At 40.5% G+C, this 18,709-nt stretch overlaps 1 protein-coding gene across 1 annotated transcript in view; it reads left to right on the top strand.

The window, feature by feature from the left end:
* KIAA2012 (KIAA2012 ortholog) overlaps window positions 1-18,709 on the top strand; it is a 162,921-nt gene that overhangs the window by 101,547 nt on the left and 42,665 nt on the right. The window contains 2 exon segments of the mRNA XM_078147661.1: window positions 7,648-7,720; window positions 7,822-8,022. Coding sequence (XP_078003787.1) covers window positions 7,648-7,720; window positions 7,822-8,022 — 274 coding nt within the window.

The following is an 18,709-nucleotide window of genomic DNA, read 5'->3' as shown; positions in this document are numbered from 1 at the left end:
TGATGTGTATAAATTTTCTGTGATTTCATTTATTTATTCAATTTGGTTCAACAAACATTAAGTGCCTACTGTATGCAAATCACATTCCTTCAAAAACATTTATTAAAAACCCATTAGTCATGGGGTAATTATAATAATAACTATCACACATGTGCTTCAAGGTTCGGAAAAGGCTTTACATGCATGATGTCATTTGATCTTCACAATGGCCCTTGGGACAAGAGGTACAGATATTACCCCCATTTTACAGATGAGAAAACTGAGGCTTACAGAGAGTAAATGACTTGCCTGGGGTCACACAGCCAGCAGATTCTAAAGCAGGACTTGAACCAGGTCTTCCTGACTCTACATCTAGTACTCTGCCCACTTCACTCTCAGTAGGATATCATCATACCCATTTTATAGCGAACAAATTTTAGGCTCAGAAATTGTTATTTGTCAAGGGTCTTACCATCCATCAGTGATAGAGCAGCCCACAGGTCTCTTGATCCACAGCCTAGTTCTTTGTCCAGTAGATCACACCTTCTTTTTGGAATGTTTAGTATTAATTCCTCTCCCTCAAAGTACCTACTGTTTTCCTCAGTAGGAATTCTGGAACCCTTAGATGAATAGGTAGCGTAATGGGTAAGAACACTGGACTTGAAGTCAGGAAGACCTGAGTTCAAATTTTACCTCAAATACTTAATAGCTTAAGACCCTGGATGAGTCATTTAACCTCTCCCATCCTCAGTTTCCCCATCTGTAAAATGGAGATGATAATAATAGCACTCACAGGGCTGCCATGAAGATCAAAGGAGATATATGTACAAGACTTTTTAAACCCCCTGAAGCCCTCTATAAATACCAGCTATTACTAGGTGAAGCCCTAAATAACTGCTAACAATTAAAAGCTGCTTTAAGGTTGTATAAAAGGGATTTATAGATATTATTTGATTGGATCTTCACCCCAAATCCATGAAGTAGGCACTATGGGTAGTATTATTATCCTCATTTTACAGAGGAGGAAACTAGCTCAGAGAAGGTTAAAGGATTTGCTTGTAGTCACATCTAGCATCAGAGGTGAGACTTAAACCTAGTTTTCTCTTGATTTCTAGCCTAGGGCTCTTCTCACTACACTGCCCTGCCCAGAGACCAAAGAAAATCTCAGTCCAGGATGTAATAGGAACAGGCTTGAACTTCCCCAGAAAGCTTTGGGCTCAAAGGTTGTGCTAAGTACTTTAACTACTTAAAGTACTTAAAGTAACTTATCAAAAACAACAGCTAATGTAAAAATAAATGTCTAAAGTACATATCAAAAATGCCCCAAACCTAATTTGATATGTTAAAAAAAAATTAGCTTTCATTTTCTAAGGAAGCTTAACCAAGGTAAATCAGTAGTCCCAAAGATAAAACAAAAAAAAAGCCTACAAATCACCTCTACTAGTGGACTGTTCGTCTCCTAGAGGAGTGACAAAGATGGCAGCCAAGAGCAACACCCATTCAGAACATAAACTCATTTGCAAAAATCTCCTGGAGGAGCATGGTGAAGGATTATGAGCAATATTGCCTCATCGAGTAGTAGAGAGAAAAAACCAAGTTCATAGAAATTTTCATGAGAGTTCCAACAAAACCAGATTATTTTAAGGGCATTTGAAGATGAAACTAGAAAAAGGACAAAGAACAGATTTTTTAAAAATGTAAAGTATCTGCAAATGTCTATAGAACAAACTCTTTTCTCCATAAATGAACATTGAGAGTCCTCATCATAATCTCTGATATGCTTTCCAACAAAGTAGAAACGGAATTCAATAAAACAAAAAAAAATTCAAGAAATGGCATTCATCAAAAAGATTAGAAGGCTAACTGAATTAAACCAAGTACCCAGACAGGAGGTCTGTGATGGAGGTAACACTGTTTTGAGAGTGTTGGGGGGTGCAGGGCAGAGCCAAGATGGTGGAGTAAAAGCAGTGACTTGCTTGAGCTCTCCCCCAAACCTCTCCAAATAACTGAAAAAAAAATGGCTCTAAACAAATTCTAGAGAAGCAGAACCCACAAAAAGAGAGCAAAACAAATTTCCAGCCCAAGACAACCCGGATGGTTAATTGGACACGCTGGGAGAGGAACACAGTTCAGTGTGGGCACACAGGCAAAGACCAGGCCACTGCCAACCTGAAACAGGCCTCAGGGGACTGAATCACAGGCAGCTGTGGTGGTTTGCAGACTTCTCAACCCACAAATGCCAAAGATAACTTAGAAGGTCAGTAGGAAAGGTCTGTGACCTCAGTGAGAAAGAAGCTCAGTCCCAGCCCCAGTCCCAGCCCCGGGGTGGCTGCTGCTTTCAGAGATCTCAGCCCACAGACAGAGGAGAAATCGAGTGACTGATCAGAGGGGGATTGCAGGGATCTCTTTGCTGGTGCTGAGGCAGGAATCTTTTGCTTAGCCCGTTCTTGGATCTGGGTCACTGTTCTGGCTGGCAGTCCTGGGGCAAGGAGCTGGCGTGGTAGAGTTTGTGGTGGTGGTAAGAGACAATCCTCCTCACAGTTCCAAGGCAGAAAAGAGTGCTTGTGGTCACTCATAGACCAGAGCCCAGACCAGGAAATGAGTAAACACCTCGCCCTTGATCATACCACCTTGGAAGAATGGAAAATTTACAGATCCCTAGAAGTATCTCTGAAAACAGCTTTACAGGAACCCCTAAAGTTTGGGACAGTACATTCTCTACACTGGAAGCAGACCCCTACCTTAACAAAGAGTTTAAAAGTTAAGTAATTGGCTGGGAACATGAGCAAACCAAGGGGAAAAAGACCATAGAATCTTTCTTTGACGACAAAGAAGATCAAAACATAGAACCAGAGGAAGACAACAAAGTCAAAGCTCCTACATCCAAAGCCTCCAAGAAAAATATGAATCAGTCTCAGGCCATGGAAGAGCTCAAAAAGGATTTTGAGAAGAAAGTAAGAGAAGTAGAGGAAAAACTGGGAAGAGAAATGAGAGTGATATAAGAAAATCATGAAAAACAAGTCAACAGCTTGCTAAAGGAGACCCCAAAAAATACTGAAGAGAATAACACCTTAAAAAATAGCCTAACCCATGGCAAAAGAGGTCCAAAAAGCCAATGAGGAGAAGAATGCCTTCAAAAGCAGAATTGGCCAAATGGAAAAGGAGGGTCCAAAAGCTCACTGAAGAAAATACTTCCTTAAAAATTAGAATGGAGGGTGTTGAGGGATTGGTTCTCAAGATATCTGAAAGAAAGGTGGTTTTACTCAAAAAGGTGACCAAGAAAATATTAATAACTACCACTCTGTGATAGGAGCAGTAGGTGTTTTACGTAGGTTGGGCAAGTTTCCCTTTAAGGGAGAATGGATACCATTCTCAAGATTATTATTGATTTTATTTCCCTGCTATTGAGGCATAAAAGGCCCAGACCATGAGAAGTTGTTTTCAGAGGTGCCAAGGAGAAAGCCTTTCTCCCTTAGCATGGCCAATGCTTGAGTTGGCATTTTGTCTGTATTACTATATTTTTAATCTTAGAAATTGTGTCCTCTGTTATTAGTTTCATGTTTATTGCATTTTATAGTTCATAGGTGGGTCATTTTATTCTAACTCCAAGGCTGAATCAATGTACTAGCGAGTTAGGCCTGGCCCCAGAATATTTGGCTTCTTAGATAGGGATTGTTTGAAATGCTTTCGTGATTAATTTTTTTGGTGGGTAAAGGGTGGTATGAAAGAAACATAGTCTTGGGTGATTGGATGGCCAGATATAAGCTACTGGTATATCATGTCCAAAGTCTGGTTCAGGGTATATGTGGGATCCTCCTCTGCTGGATAAGGAGGAAGCACTCATTAACCCTATAGAGTTAAAGTGATGGATGTTTAAGAAGCTTAACGCTTGAGCTGTCCACTGTCTCTTACAATGTGACAGACCTACTTCCTTTCCCAAGGAAACATTTCTCTGGCAACTTCTGTTTCATTTATAGGGAAATTATCAAGATTTGTGTAATTTAGTTGCCCCAATATTATATAAAATCATTGACTACTAAACATAGATCTCACATTTAGAGTACTAATAGTTAAATTTATGTTTATATATAAAAACCGTGTGGTTTTGGGGCAGCTAGGTGGCACAGTGGATACAGCACCAGCCCTAAAGTCAGGAGGACCTGAGTTCAAATCCGGCCTCAGACCAAACACTTGACACTTACTAGCTGTGTGACCCTGGGCAAGTCACTTAACCGCAGTTGCCTTTAAAAAAAAAAGTGTGGTTCTTAGCATGATATCTGGGGTGTTTGGCCCTATTCAGCACACAGCCGTCAATCAAATGTTCACCCCACTTGTCATGCATAACATCCAACACCAGAGGGCTCTCTGGAACATCTGCTAAATCCTATTGGGTTCTCAGAAAGCTGGCTGCCTATTTCCCATCAGTTCCACCCCTTGGTGGCCCAGAATGCTTTTCTCTCATTGGTCTAGGGGCTAGTGTGAATTATGCAACAGGATCTATAGCTCACAGGTCCTGTTCTAGGAAAACACATCTCTTTATCCCTTACTGTATTGTCCTAATTGGTTTACCTCTAGTTCAAGGACATAAGCATTCAAGTAAAAGTAAAAGTATTAATTTTATGAAACAGACATAGTTGTTATTGCTCAGTCGTGTCTGACTCTTCCTGACTCATTTGGGGTTTTCTTAGCAAAGGTACTGGAGTGGTTTACCATTTCCTTCTCCAGCTCATTTTACAGATGAAGAACTGAGGCTAACAGAGCTAAGTGACTTGCCCAGGGTCATACAGCTAGTAAATGTCTGAGGCCAGATTTGAACTCAGGAAAACGAGTCTTCCTGACTTCAGGCTTGGTGCTCTATCCACTGCACCACCAAACTGCCCTTAACAGATCTAGGCATCTATTCAATTCCTAGACCCAGCCACTCCCAAAACTAGGAAACCCATCAAGACAGAAGTTAATATTTCTCTCTCTACCATCTCCCAGCCTAGGATGAGAGCTAACCCAGAAATTCAGTTCTCCATTGTTGGGAGATAAGTAAAAGGGTTTCTTGCAAGGCTCTTCAAGCTCCACAGAGAGATATCTCAAGGCATTTTGTGCCTTCCTTTATTTAATTGGTTGCCATAAACAACTGGACAACTAGTTGGAGAAGAGCTTCTCTGAACTTAACTAGGCTGATCCTGAGAAAACAGATCTCACACCCATCCTACCTGTCAAATATTAGGAAAGGCTAAGAGAAGAGAAGCCTGGAATGGTTAAAATAGCTGGCATCTGTATATCATTTAAACTTTCAAAACTATTCACATACCTAATAATGACCTGACTGTTTCAAGGTAGCATTATGAGGATTAAGAAAAGTAATAGTTGTAAAAGTTATTTGAGAGTATAAAGCATTATGCAGATGTAAGATATTAAAATAAAAATTTTATCAGAATCTATGAAGTTTTCTAGCTTTAGATTTCCAGTCTTTTCCAGTTTTTTAGAAGAATCTGATATTGACTCAGGCTGCCTCTTTTCTCAATGGAAGCAGCCACTGTCGTGACACACTATTATTCCATCTTCCTTGTCTATAATGGGAGGAAAGACCTGAAAGGCTCTGCTCCAACAAGGAGTTTTCCACACACATGTTAAGATCATACATGATTCCTTATGTAGGGAGAGCATTGATGTAGTACCTGCTCTACTCTGTCCTTCCAGTCTTGCTAAATGAAGATCCAGGGTAATTTGCATGGCCCTGAGACTGGCGATCAGGGTCATAATGGAAGATGAATGGAATTTTCTCACCCTAGCCCAAAGAGTGGGTAAGCCTAGAGGAGTAATTAAAAGGCAGGTACAAATGAACTCAAAAGACCGATTTGACCTAAAGGCCTTTAATGGTTTTCTAGATATGGCTATTGGTTTGGAGGTTATGGGCTAGAAGCAAAATAAATACTACAACCTTTGCTTTTCTGAGGAGAGGATAGTTAATATCTGTAATAGGTGATCCATAATAATGGAGAACCGATAAATGGTAGCAGCTAAGCAGAGGATCGACAGACAGTAACAAAGGGAAGAAAATAGCCCATCACATAATGCCAGCAGCTGACACATCAGAGGAGAAAGCAGTTCACAACTGGACAGGGAAAGCATCCCAGCAGATGCCATCAGTAATGGTAGCTTTGAAGGCAGAAAAGCACTGTCCAACTAGATTCACAATCTACAGAGTATGAAGTGGTATGGCTATATACATACTCTTTCCATATGTTCCCTCTCCTGCTAATGGTATAAGAATCTATGTCAGTGTGTTAGTTGGTCAATAAACATTTACGATGTACCTACCGTATACCAGGCATTGTGCTGAATGCTGGGAATACAAAGAAAGGCAAAAGACAACCTCTGACCTCAAAGAGCTCACAATCTAGGATTATCCTTGTCATTGATCTTTCTGCTCTGTTTAACCAAATTCTTTTTGCTTTGAATGAATTTCTCCATTTGGACTATATTAAGAGAATAAGAGAAGAGATTGTGAGGCTTGGAACTGTTATACTACCTCTTTTAATAACCATTTACATACCTAATACTGACCTGACTATTTCAAGGCAAGATTGTGAGGATTAAATAAGATTACGAATGTGCAAGTGATTTGAGAAATTCAAACTTGTCATAGAAAAAGTGGAGGGGGCTCATAAGCTGCTGTTCTGAATGAAAGCTGACCCAAAATGTGCCTTAAACCCATTATAACATTCATGAACCCACAACTAAGAGAGCTCAAACTACATCTGCTGTGTACAAAAGCACATATAACAGTAGAATAGATCTGCTCCATCTCTAACAAGTACAACTGAGAAAAATGAAAGATACATATGTAATCTTCCTTACCAATTTTCAACACTTAAGTCAGCAAATTTTATCAGCTGTGAATGCTTAATGGACTAATGATTGAAGATACATGCAGCATGATAGCAAACCAAGTGAGGAAACTCAAAGTAGATATTAAGATTAAAAATATCCAATTAGCTGCTAATTAAGCATTCCTAACCATAGTAGCCTGTGAATTTGGCAATAAAGTAGGAAATAGCATCACTTAAAGGTGAGGACAGGCTAGAGGAGACCTCCAGGTAAAAGTCAGGCCTCCATTAACAAAGTGAAACACAAAACTGAGTGATAATCCAGATAATTAAGGGGAAAATTCTTGCTAATTTCAACCCAGATGGAGTTTTTATCCCCAATTATTTGGAATATTATCTTGAGCCTTCACATGACTGAAAACCAGACCTTTAGAGACTATAGGGAGGATTTGGGGAACTTAGGGAATTAAGTTTGAGGGTATTTTTCCACAACTCAGAGTCAGGGAAAGAGAAGGCAGCCTGTTAGAGTAGAAAGAACAGTGGATTTACAAAGAATATAGGCTGTGAGGAAGGGTAGCTAGGTGACACAATGGGTAGAATGCTGGAGCTAGAGTCAGGAAGGCCTGAGATCAAATCCCACCTCATACACTTACTGGCTGTCTGACCCTGAGCAAACCTCAATTTCCTCATGTGTAAAATGAGAATGATAATAATAGCACCTCCCTCCCAGGATCATTGTGAGGATCAAATGAAATAACCTATATAGAGAATTTTGCAAACCTTAAAGCACTACACAAATGCAAACTATTATTTTATGTTCTTTCTGGTATTATTAACTTAACAGGAATATGAAAAAGGACAGGTGTCTCAGGGAAGACAAGCAAGTACCATAACAGAAAACCATCAACATGATCCCGGTAGGACTAGTCATGTCTTATTCCCTGACTTTAGCGCTACAGATTCTGAATTAATTTATGTTGTCAAAGGACAGTACTTATGCCGCCTACCCTTCCATTAGCTCTCTTAGGAAATGGAAGAAGTGAGCAGAAAGTTAGAATACAGACTGAGGAACCATGTCCAGATTCTGATGTATTTCCAGAACAACAGCAACCAACACAAGGTGGATGTGCTCCCTTGCCCCTGGAGCCACCAGCACAGTCCCTTTCTGTCATAGAAACAGAGAAGTCCAAGCCTCAACTTGATGGAAGTTCAACGAAAGGTAAAAGCTGTTCATTTAGCCCAGGAAACCCATTTCAGGAAAGACTCAGGTTTCAATTCTTATTTTTCCCACTATTTACTTCTAGGCTTGGGTCTGTGGACAAGGAAATTGACCCACCAGTAGCTCAAATAATGCCCCTTTTGTAGACTGTATGCTGCCTATTTTGGGCTGGACCTGATTCAGACCAGTCTAGTGCTTCAGGTTTGAAATTGGAATGAAATGAAATACTTGTAGACCACCTTACAGTTAGCAAAAGGAGATTTACTTAGCTATATCAGTGAAAGAATATTCAGCAAGGATGCCACATGGACTCAGCTGGTGACCACTTCCCCAACTGTATTGGCCATGAGGGTCTGCCAGTCAGAAGCCCAAAGGAGGAATACTGAATGTTTGTATTGTACACTAGTTTTTTTTTTGGTTGGTTGGTTTTTTGCTTTTTGGTGAGGCAGTTGGGGTTAAGTGACTTGCCCAGGGTCATACAGTATCAAGTGTCTGAGGTCAGATTTGAACTCAGGTCTTCCTGACTTCAAGGCCAGAGCTCTATCCGCTGCACCACCTACCTGCCCCTACACTAGTTCTTGTACTTAGGCCACCAGGAAGCTATATTAATGGTCAGAGCCTTATTCCCCTGAGCTAAATAAAACTGGAGGGTGGTTTCTAAACCTTTTAAGGAAAGATTAGCCTAGACTACCTAGTAAAATATGGTTCCTACCACACTGCCCAAACAGAATAGACAGAGATAGTTCATTTGGATACCTCATAGAAATGATAGAGGATTCTTTTGTTCTTGGGAAGTTAGAAATCACATCACTGGACTCTTTTCACAGTACATATCCCTAGAAACAGAGCTTCATCCCAAGATCGCTGCTTGGCAACCCTGCCTCTTTGAGTGGCTTCCAAGGTATATCAGTAAGAAGTCATATAGAAGCATCAACCAGGGTAGCTATAGATCCTCCATATCCCACCAGGCCTAGATCCTTAATCTCACAGTGGTTCTAGATTCCCTTTGGGTAGCAACCAGAGGCCCAAGGTGTGACTCAAAAATAGTCATGCTCTGTTAAGAACATGGTATTAAGTTAATGTACGGGATGACCCAAAAGTCTTCATGCAGTTTTATGCAATTAAAGGTTAAAACTGCATGAAGATACCCTGTAGAACTGGTCAACTGCCAGAACAGAAAGGAGATTTTTTTCCACTAAAGCTCTGGTACTGAATGAATGAATGAACAAATAACATTTATTATGTGCTTATTATGTGCCAAGCCAATACTAAACTCTGAGGATACAAATATAAAAGTGATGATAGTTCCTGCCCTCAAGGAATTTATATTCTAATGAGAGAGCACAAATCAGGGAGTGGTGGCCAGGGAAAGGTATATTGCTTTTGAAGTTGACAGGTATGTTAAATGGAGCTATACAAGCATATTATCATGCCCTTTCTAGGAGTTAATGGCAGTATTGGTTTAGTTATGGCTCCAGATTCTAAAAAGTGGTGGAGAAATGAGGAGGGTTGGTCTCTAGCTTCTAGGGGGCTGGAGAGAAGATACTTAATGAGTAGAAAGCAAAGGACGGCTGAGGCTGCCCATAAGAATGGACCAGGTGAGGCACTCACCAATCTGGACAGCAGAGCCCCAGGAGAAAGCTAAATGGATTAAGACCCCTAAGGCATGGTCCCTAATACCAGCAAGAGGACTGGCATATTTAACTTTCAAGTTGCAAAAATAATACTGAAGTTTAGATCATTTCTGTGTTATGGTGGCAGTTCCCACCCCTCTTCCAAACTTCCTTATTTCCTTTGAAGGCACCACCCTCCTTTCTGTCACCAGGTTTATGACATACCAGAGTCATCTTTGACCTTTACTCCCATATTTAATCAGTTGCCAAGTTTTATCAAATTTACATCCACCACATCTCCTTCATCTTGAATCCATCCCCTTCTCTTTACTCACACTGCCAAAACCCTCATTACCACTCATCTGAACCAATATGATGGCCTCCTAATTAGTCTCCTTGCTTCCATTCTCTCCCCTTTCCAAATGATCCTTCATATAGCTGCCAAAATTACCTTTCTGAGGTATAAGACTGACTATATAATTCCCCTGCTCAAAAATGTTCAGTGACTCCCTATTGCTCCCAGAATAAAATAAAAATTCCTCAGGTTGGCTTTAAAGACCCTTTACAATATGGCGTTAATCTACCTTCTCATCCATATTTCACATTATTCCCCTTTACGTACTCTACATTGAAACCAAACTGGATTTCTCCATGCTGAACATTGCATTCTCTACTTCCATGAGTTTGCAGAAGGCCTCTCCCATTTGTGGAATGCAACTCTTTCGTCATCAAATTCTCATCCTCTTTCAGACTCATCTCAGGTGAGTCTGAATTGTTGGTGCTTTCTGCCTCCTTCAATTACCTTTATTTATCTGTATGCATTTGTTATCCCCTAGTATGACTGCAAATGGGGAGACTGGCCAATGAGGGTTCAGTCCTGGGAGCTTGTGCAAGGGTGTTAGCCTGCTTCTGGAAGTGAAGGATGACAAGGAACGGAGGGGCCTGTCCCTGAATCACAGGATATACGGACAAATTTGTGCCTGTTTCATGTTCAGAAATAGGGTCAACCAGAGCTTGATCCTTATACTGCATGACCAGCAGGAAGGAAAGAGCCAGTTTCTCCAATGGAGCCTTTTGAACACACTCTCAGCTCTGGTTCAGCCACCATCATTCACCACTCCAGTAAGTGGACAAGAACCAGTTCCCCGACCCCCGCACATTCCACATCATCATGCACTTTGGGATGTGCAGACTCAACTTCTTACACACGCTCCAAGGACTGGGCCTTCGTTATCAGTCGCTACTTCTCACTTACATAATGTTAAATTTCTTGAATGGGCAAGGCACTTTTTGTCTTTGCATCCCTAGTGCCAGAGAAGCAATGTGGTAAAGTGTTTAGAATGTTAAACTTGGAAGACGTGGGGTCAAATCCTGCCTCTGATACTTAATAGCTATGGGACTGCAGATAACTTAGCCTCTCTGAATCCCAGGAAATTCTCTGAGACATATGTACAAATTATAGATTGATTGCAATCTGCCCTGGTGTAGAAAGTTTCAATGATCAAACACCCTTGACATATTTCTAACATCTTAATCACAATAAGTAAATAATAGATGTTTATTTAATTTGTAACATTAGAATTCTCATCTTCTATGTGGTATAGATTTAAAAATAAAACAATGAGATAACTTAAGGAAGCATAGAATTTTAGAGTTGGGACAGACCCTTGAGAATACCTGTATAACTAGTGCAGTGACTGGGGTCACTCCACTAGTTATACAGAAGTCATCTTCTGAGTTCAAATCTAGCCTCAGACTCTTCCTAGCTGTGTGACTCTGGGCAAGTCACTTAAGCCTGTTTGCCTCAGTTTCCTCATCTGTAAAATGATCTGGAGAAGGAAATGGCAGACCACTCCAGTATCTTTGCCAAGAAAACCCCAAATGGGGTCCCGAAGTGTCACACACAACTGAAACAACTAAACAACAACAAAGCATGGATAACTAGTTGTAATAGACAACTATAGCACGTGTACCTGAAGTGGGCTTCGCCCCAGTCCTCTGGGCCTGTCCGTCCCTCCCCAACCTCCAACGGCGGCCTCTCTAACTATGCTTGAGGGTACATTCATACTGTTGACACTGAAAATGTATGTACACTAGGGTCAAAAATGGCTAGTGATGGCTCTGCCCTAGAGATGATCTGGTGCTCACCTAGCATTTCTGGGTTGTGATGTTTATAGACAGTGAGTATCTAGAACAAGTTATTTAATCACTCAGGCCTTAATTTGCCCATCTTTGAAATAGTATGGCCCTTGGATTGAGAAGTTCACTGATAAGATGATCTCTAAAGTCCCTTGCATCTCTAAAAACTATGAACCTATGATAGATATCTTGTTGCCTTCTAGCTATTTGGAAGGGGAATGAAATAATGCATACCACACATAACACATGTACACACACACACACACACACACACACACACACACACACACACCCCTACCTCATCTCTAGCCAAAACACTGGCCTTCTAAAATGGGCTAACAGTGGGCCATGTGACTGGATTGAGGAGGCAGTTTTCTTTCATTAATATGGGTTGGACCAGCTCAATTAAAAAATTGACCTACCCCTTTTTACAAAGTCAACAATGGCCAGAAGACCTGGCCTAGGGGTTAAAATGAAGAATAAGTAATCTTACATCTAACTCTTAGTAGAGCTGAAACATAGGCTAGCAAGAGGGAAGATAAACTCCATACAACCTGATTAGACCTAGATTAATGGGAAGGATACAGGGAAGATTCACAAAGGACTTCCCTTCTTTTTTTTCCTGGTGGACAAAGCAGCGAAGCAGGTATGCCTCTCTCTGTTTTTTCTCTGAATGTTTTCCAGACCAGGATCCCACCTAGATCTCTTCTTCTATGCAGTACCATTGGCTAGAGAAAACTATGTTTTTTGCTCACTTGATTTTTTTCCTCTAATCTAAACCAAAGGATCTGCTACTGCTTCATTTTTTTTCTTTTCTTTCTCTATTTCTTTTCAAGGTCATGTTTGGGATTTAAGTTGGTAGGTCTTATCAAGGAAGCCCAAAAGGAGAAAGATTTGTTTGTAATCTAATTCTGTCATCTTCACAAGAATTCTTGTGTGTCTATAGCTTTAGGGATATTGTTTTTAGTTTTAATTTTTATTAATATTTTTTGTCTTTAGATCCCTTTTATTTCTAAGTATCTCTCTCTCTCCCTCCCCTCCCTTCCCCATGTAACCATCCCTATAACAAAGAATTAAAAAGGAAGAGAAAAAAAGCAAGTCAGTCAAGCTAACCAATATATCAACTGAATCTGACAATATATGCAATGTTCCACATCCATATCTTCCCAGCTCTACAAAGAAAGGAACGAGCCTCAATTTTGTTATGCCTGGGGTCCAACTTTGTTTATTATAATTACAGAGTTCAGTTTCTTTTTGTTGCTGTTCTTTACACCTACATTTTGGTAGTCATTGTACATATTATTTTCCTGTTTCTGTTTTACTTTATATCAGTTCATGTAAGTCTTCCAATGCCCCTCTGAATTATTCATATTTATCATTTCTTATGGCCATTATATTCATAAACCACTATTTGTTTAGCCATTCTCCCAATGAATGGACATCTACTACTTCACTTACAATTCTTTGCTACTGCAAAGAATGTTACTATGAATATTTTTTCTATTTTTAATTTAAAGTTCTGAGTTCTAAATTCTATCCCTCTCCTCTTACCTCCCAAGATGGTAAGCAGTAATATATAAGTTATACATGTGCAATTATATAAAACATTTCCATATTAGTTATTTTATACAAGAAGATGAATAAAAGAAAAAGAAAAGAAAGAAAGAAAGAAAGAAAGAAAGAAAGAAAGAAAGAAAGAAAGAAAGAAAGAAAGAAAGAAAGAAAGAAAGAAAAAAGAAAGAAAGAAAAATAGCATGCTTCAATCTATATTCAGACAATATCAGTTCTTTCTCGGGAGGTGGACAGTACGCTTCATCATTAGTCCTTTGGGATTATCTTGGATCATTGTATTGCTGAGAAGAGCTAAGCTGTTCACAGTTCTTCATTGAACAATACTGCTGTTATTGTGTACAACATTCTCCTGGTTCTGTTCACTCCACTATGTTCGTGTTCATGTAAGTCTTTCCAGGTTTTTCTAGAATCATCCTGCTCATCATTTCATACAGCACAATAATATTCCATTACAATCATATACCACAGCTTGTTCAGCCATTCCCCCATTGATGGGCATCCCTTTGATTTCCAATTCTTAACCACCCCAAAAAGAACTGCTATCAATATTTTTGTACAAATGGGTCCTTCTCCCTTGATGCTATGAACATTTAGTTACACATGGGCCCTTTCTCTCTTTAACCAATTTGGTCAAAGCACTAGGATCTCTGGGTCAAAGAGTATATAGAACTTTTGGTCACCTTCTTAGCCTAATTCCAAATTGCTTTCCAGAACAGTTAGATCAATTCACAGATCCACCAATAATGTGCCTGTTTTTCTGTATCACCTCTAACTTTGTTATTCCTTTAGCATTGTTGTTTAAAATTACATTCTGAATTTTAGAAGTCATTTTTGATAGATGACATACATGCACAGAAATTTCCCTGAATTCAAAGAGTTTGCAAGTCCTCCTTTAACACCCCTCTTGCTCTCTTGAGGAAGGTCATAACTATTTTCTTGAAAGAGATTCAATGTAACACCACACTCTTTTGGCCACATGCTTCAAGATACCATGAATGGCTTCTTGGGAGAGGAATGTCTCCCTGGAGCATTGTTTGTAACACATTGGCAGAGAACTGTGGACACTGAATTTTTAAGGACTTGCAGATAAGCATTGTTAACACATTGTATCTCTTTTGGAAGATGAGGTGGGAAGTGTGCAACTGAGACAAGGCATTAGTGTATTCTAACCAAGACTTGACAGTGTTATTGCCTACATCTTACAGAAGACTTTAAGGAATCACAGTAACATGTAATTTAATATGACACAAACAAATACATATGTGCCATGGAGAGCCAGATTTTCTGGCACTAAAAATATGTGCATCTTTGCAACATAAAATTAAAAAGCATCCCATGTGGCACCCTAGGTAGCTGTCTATCTTGTCTACCCCTGGTCCTGGCTGTGTTAACAGTGATATCATAAATTATGACTTCGCACAGAGCTTAATCTATTTGCTGTTCATATGTTACCATTTTTAAGCCACAAATTTCTAGCCCCAAGGAAAAATAAATAACTTTAAAAAAAATATTTAAACTGCTCCAAAGTGATTTGAGCATCCTACTGCTACAGATAAAACAGCATCATGTTATCCTGACAACTGTGGCTGTTCAGGCTTTTTATACAGGTATGTGAAACTGCAGGCTGATATTTGCTGGTCCTGTCACCTCCAAATTCAGAGTGGAATGACGCCAGCAAGCAAAAGTTTTTATGCATCGTTTCTAGTACATTAAATATGCAGGTTTTTAAACACTAATAATTCAAGTTCTTGGCCAAGTACATTTGAAGGTTGTGCAGCCCAGAACATTTGATGAATATAACAAAGTTGATCAAAACAAACTTTCTATCTCATGGAAACAGAGCCATGGGCTGGCTTTATTCCACACAGTTGGTCACAGTGAAATTTCCTGGTAGAGAATAAACTACAGACATTTGCTCAGCCCAAGTGCTAAAGCTTAATGTTTGCAATGGGTCACAAGCCCCATTGAATAGCAGGCAGAATGCTGCATTGGGAGTTGGAAGACCTAGGTTTAAATCCTGGCTCTGATGCTTAATACTTTTGTGGTCTTGGGGTAAGTCATTTAACCCTTTGGGGCCTCAGTTTCTTCATCTGAAAAGTGAAGTGTTTGAAAGAGAAGAGGCATGGTACAGTGGAAAGAGCACCTGGGTTAGAGTCAGAGGTCCTGGCTTGGTCTTGGCTCTGCTGCTTGCCACACAGGTAACCTTGGACAAATCATTTCACCTTCATGGGCTTCAGTTGCCTCCTCTGTTAGACAGATGGACTCTTAGGTCACTTTCAGCTCTAAGCTAATGATCCTACACTTTGATGACCTCTGAGTTTCCTTCCAGCTCTAAATAATGGGCTGTCCAAAGACATTCATTGATTTTGGGATCAAATTTTCATTGGGACTTGAGGGCCATTTTAGGGTAATTTTGCTATTCTAAATTAGGCAGGGATCTAAATAGAGTACCTTACAGCACCCCAGTGAAGTCTTCCAAAAACACTGACACAAATCTTTGTTATTTATATGAATCCTGAATGCAGATTTTCAGCAAAAGACGTCAGTTCAAACACTGACTTGGAGGTCTGAAGGAGGCCATCTGTCCTTCCAAGTATTTGAGAATTTCCTGCTGTACTAAATCAAAGAATAATAATAATGAAAACTATGTGGCATTTTAAGGTTTACAAAGCATTCTCCTCGAAAGAAAGTACCCTGTGAGGTGGGCAGAGCAAATGCTGTCATCCCCAGTTTACAGATGAGGAAACCAAGGCTCAATAAAGCTAAGCCAGTTGTTCAGGGTCACAGCTGGAGCTCTGGGTAACTCAAGGCACTCCATCTTCCCATCCAGTGCTCTTTTTTATCCTACCAGCATTGCCTCAAAGAATCCTCTTCAGCCCGTAACGGGAAAGAAAAGAAATTCAGTATCACTGAATTTGAGGGTTGGAATGAGACCTTAGCAGCCATCTGGTTCAACTTCTACCCAGAAGGAATCTCCCCCACACCTGACAAGTGGTCCTCCAGACTCTACTTGTAGATCTCAAGTGAGGAGGAGCCCCCTTCCCCCCACCTTCTGAGGCTTCCCATTTCACTTTGGGACAGCTCGAATCATCGGGAAATTTTTCAACAAGCCCAAATTTGCCTCTTGGCAACTTCTACTGGCTGCTTCCAGTTCCACTCTCTAAGGCCAAACAGAACAAATTGAATCCGTCTTTCACAGGACAGCCCTTCAAATATTAAAGGGAACTGTCTTGTCCCTTCCCTGAGACTTCTCTTCTCCAGGATAAACATTCGCAGTTCCTACAAACAAATTATCATAGGACTACTACTGTTTATCTTCTAGGCTCCCCTTCCAGGATTTATTTCCTTGAATGCAGCAATTATACAATTTAATTTTTTCCATGTTTTTTAAAGCCACTGATTAAGGACACAAACATATGTACGTGTGATATATTTCAGTAGTGATGAGTTAAAGCTAGTCAGGGAAGTCTTCACTTCCCTGTGAGTTAATTAAATGATGGTTCCTTTACTTTTTAAATTGGGTTTGTTCTGGCATTGGAGAAGGAAAGGCCTCTGCAGGGATTCAGCATCCCACCATCTCCATCTGTTTACCTCCCTGGGCCCCTTTAATCAAGGGGGCCTCTCTCTTGCTCAAGCCTGCAGCAGCCTGCATTTGCATAAGGCAGCAGCATCTCCAGCCCCAGCACACTGCCAACGATCATCTCACAGGGCACAAACCACTCAGGATGCAGCAGGGCCAGTTAACAATATTTGGTTTGGGATGGCCTATTTATTGTACAGAAGGTCACTAATGAGCAAGCTTCTAGCCAGGGAGAGAAAGAGCCTGACAAGTCTTGCTGAAGTGGTAGGAAATCAGCCTGACCGTTACTGCCTCTGTTCTTATACTCCCAGAGATTCTGGACCTTTATAGGCCGATAAAGTGACTGACATTCTGCTCCTGTTTCAGTGCCTGTATCTGTCCTGCCTCTCAAATCTAGGACCCTCAAGCCATGTAATTTATCTCCACCTGTTTATTTTAGTGCCATCAATCTGGTCCCTCCGCCTTAGCCACAATTCCCAGTGTGGCTTCCCTAGTCTTGTCCATTAAGAGAAGATGAGGCATTTTCCACTTCCTCTTAAATGTTTTCCATTGCCCTTGAAGAATAGTGTACCTTGAAATTTTGCCTCATAATTTGTTAAAGGACAGAGCTATAAGGACTTTCAATAGCATCACTTGAGGATCATTGCTCTTGTTAAGGGACTGCCTGGCTGAATGTACTTCACTTTGTAAATGTGCCCCTTATGGTATAAGCTTTGGCACCTTCTGGGTTTTCATCGTGAATTTATAAGCAAGCAACATCAATTCCCCTGTCTCCATTCTCCTCTGAGCTCTATTGCCTACTAAAGACTCAGTCAGACTCTGGACACAGAATATGAAAAAGGTGATTCCATCACATTGTTACTAGGGCTCTGAGGACATCTTCCTTCATCCACTGTGAAAGTCTCAGCATCCATCACCTCACTGCCACACTGTGGTCAGTCTGGATGGCTTTGCAACAGACACACCAGACTTGTGTCTAATCCCCTACATCATGGGGTGTAAATAGAACTTCTGGGAGTGGGGGGTTGGAGGAAGGGTATGCAAAATAAAAAGAAATGTTATGGCTGTGTCATCTGGTTGCCCATATTTTCCCATCCACCCCACCAAGGTTCAACTGTCATAGACATTAAACCTATATGGTCCTGACAGCATCACAAAGCCAGTAAGAAGGTATTTCATTCAGTCTTCAAGGAAAGAGATTCCACCACCACCACCACCACCATCATCATCATCATCATCTTTATTGTTCATCTATATATTCTCTGTAGTTTCCTCCAGGTCTTTGGTTCTGAAAGTACTTCTGTTATTAAATTCCTGCTGCTGCCCAACTGCCACCCTGCACTGCCCCAGGTTCTCATGAGACCTCTCCTATGTATGATTGATAACTGAGATGGCCTCTCTGCTAAGCTACTGGAGTCTCCCCCATCTTAGCACAAAGCCTAATACATAGTAGATGTCTTAAAAGGCTTGTTGAGGGATTGGTTAGATCAGAGTGTTGCTGCCTTTGACACAACCATTTCACACTAATAACTATTCACATTTATTTAGCATTTTCAGGCTTTAAACAGGGCTTTCCTCACAACCTTATGATGTAGGTAGTAAAGGTAGTACATTGTTCAGATCTCTGACAAATGTCGTGGTTTTGTACCAAGCTGTGTAGGAAGGAAGAATCAAAACTGGGACTAGAACCTAGGTCCCTTTCCTGATTCTGAATCCAAAGTTCTTTTCACCACTATTTCTATTTGACTAACAATTAGGACTGGGCCAGCCAGAGTCAGACCTT

Source organism: Phascolarctos cinereus, unplaced genomic scaffold (assembly GCF_003287225.1).
Source record: "Phascolarctos cinereus isolate Bilbo 61053 unplaced genomic scaffold, phaCin_HiC Scaffold_7;HRSCAF=346, whole genome shotgun sequence".
Lineage (NCBI taxonomy): Eukaryota > Metazoa > Chordata > Mammalia > Diprotodontia > Phascolarctidae > Phascolarctos > Phascolarctos cinereus.
This window is presented reverse-complemented; position numbering and strand designations above follow the sequence as displayed.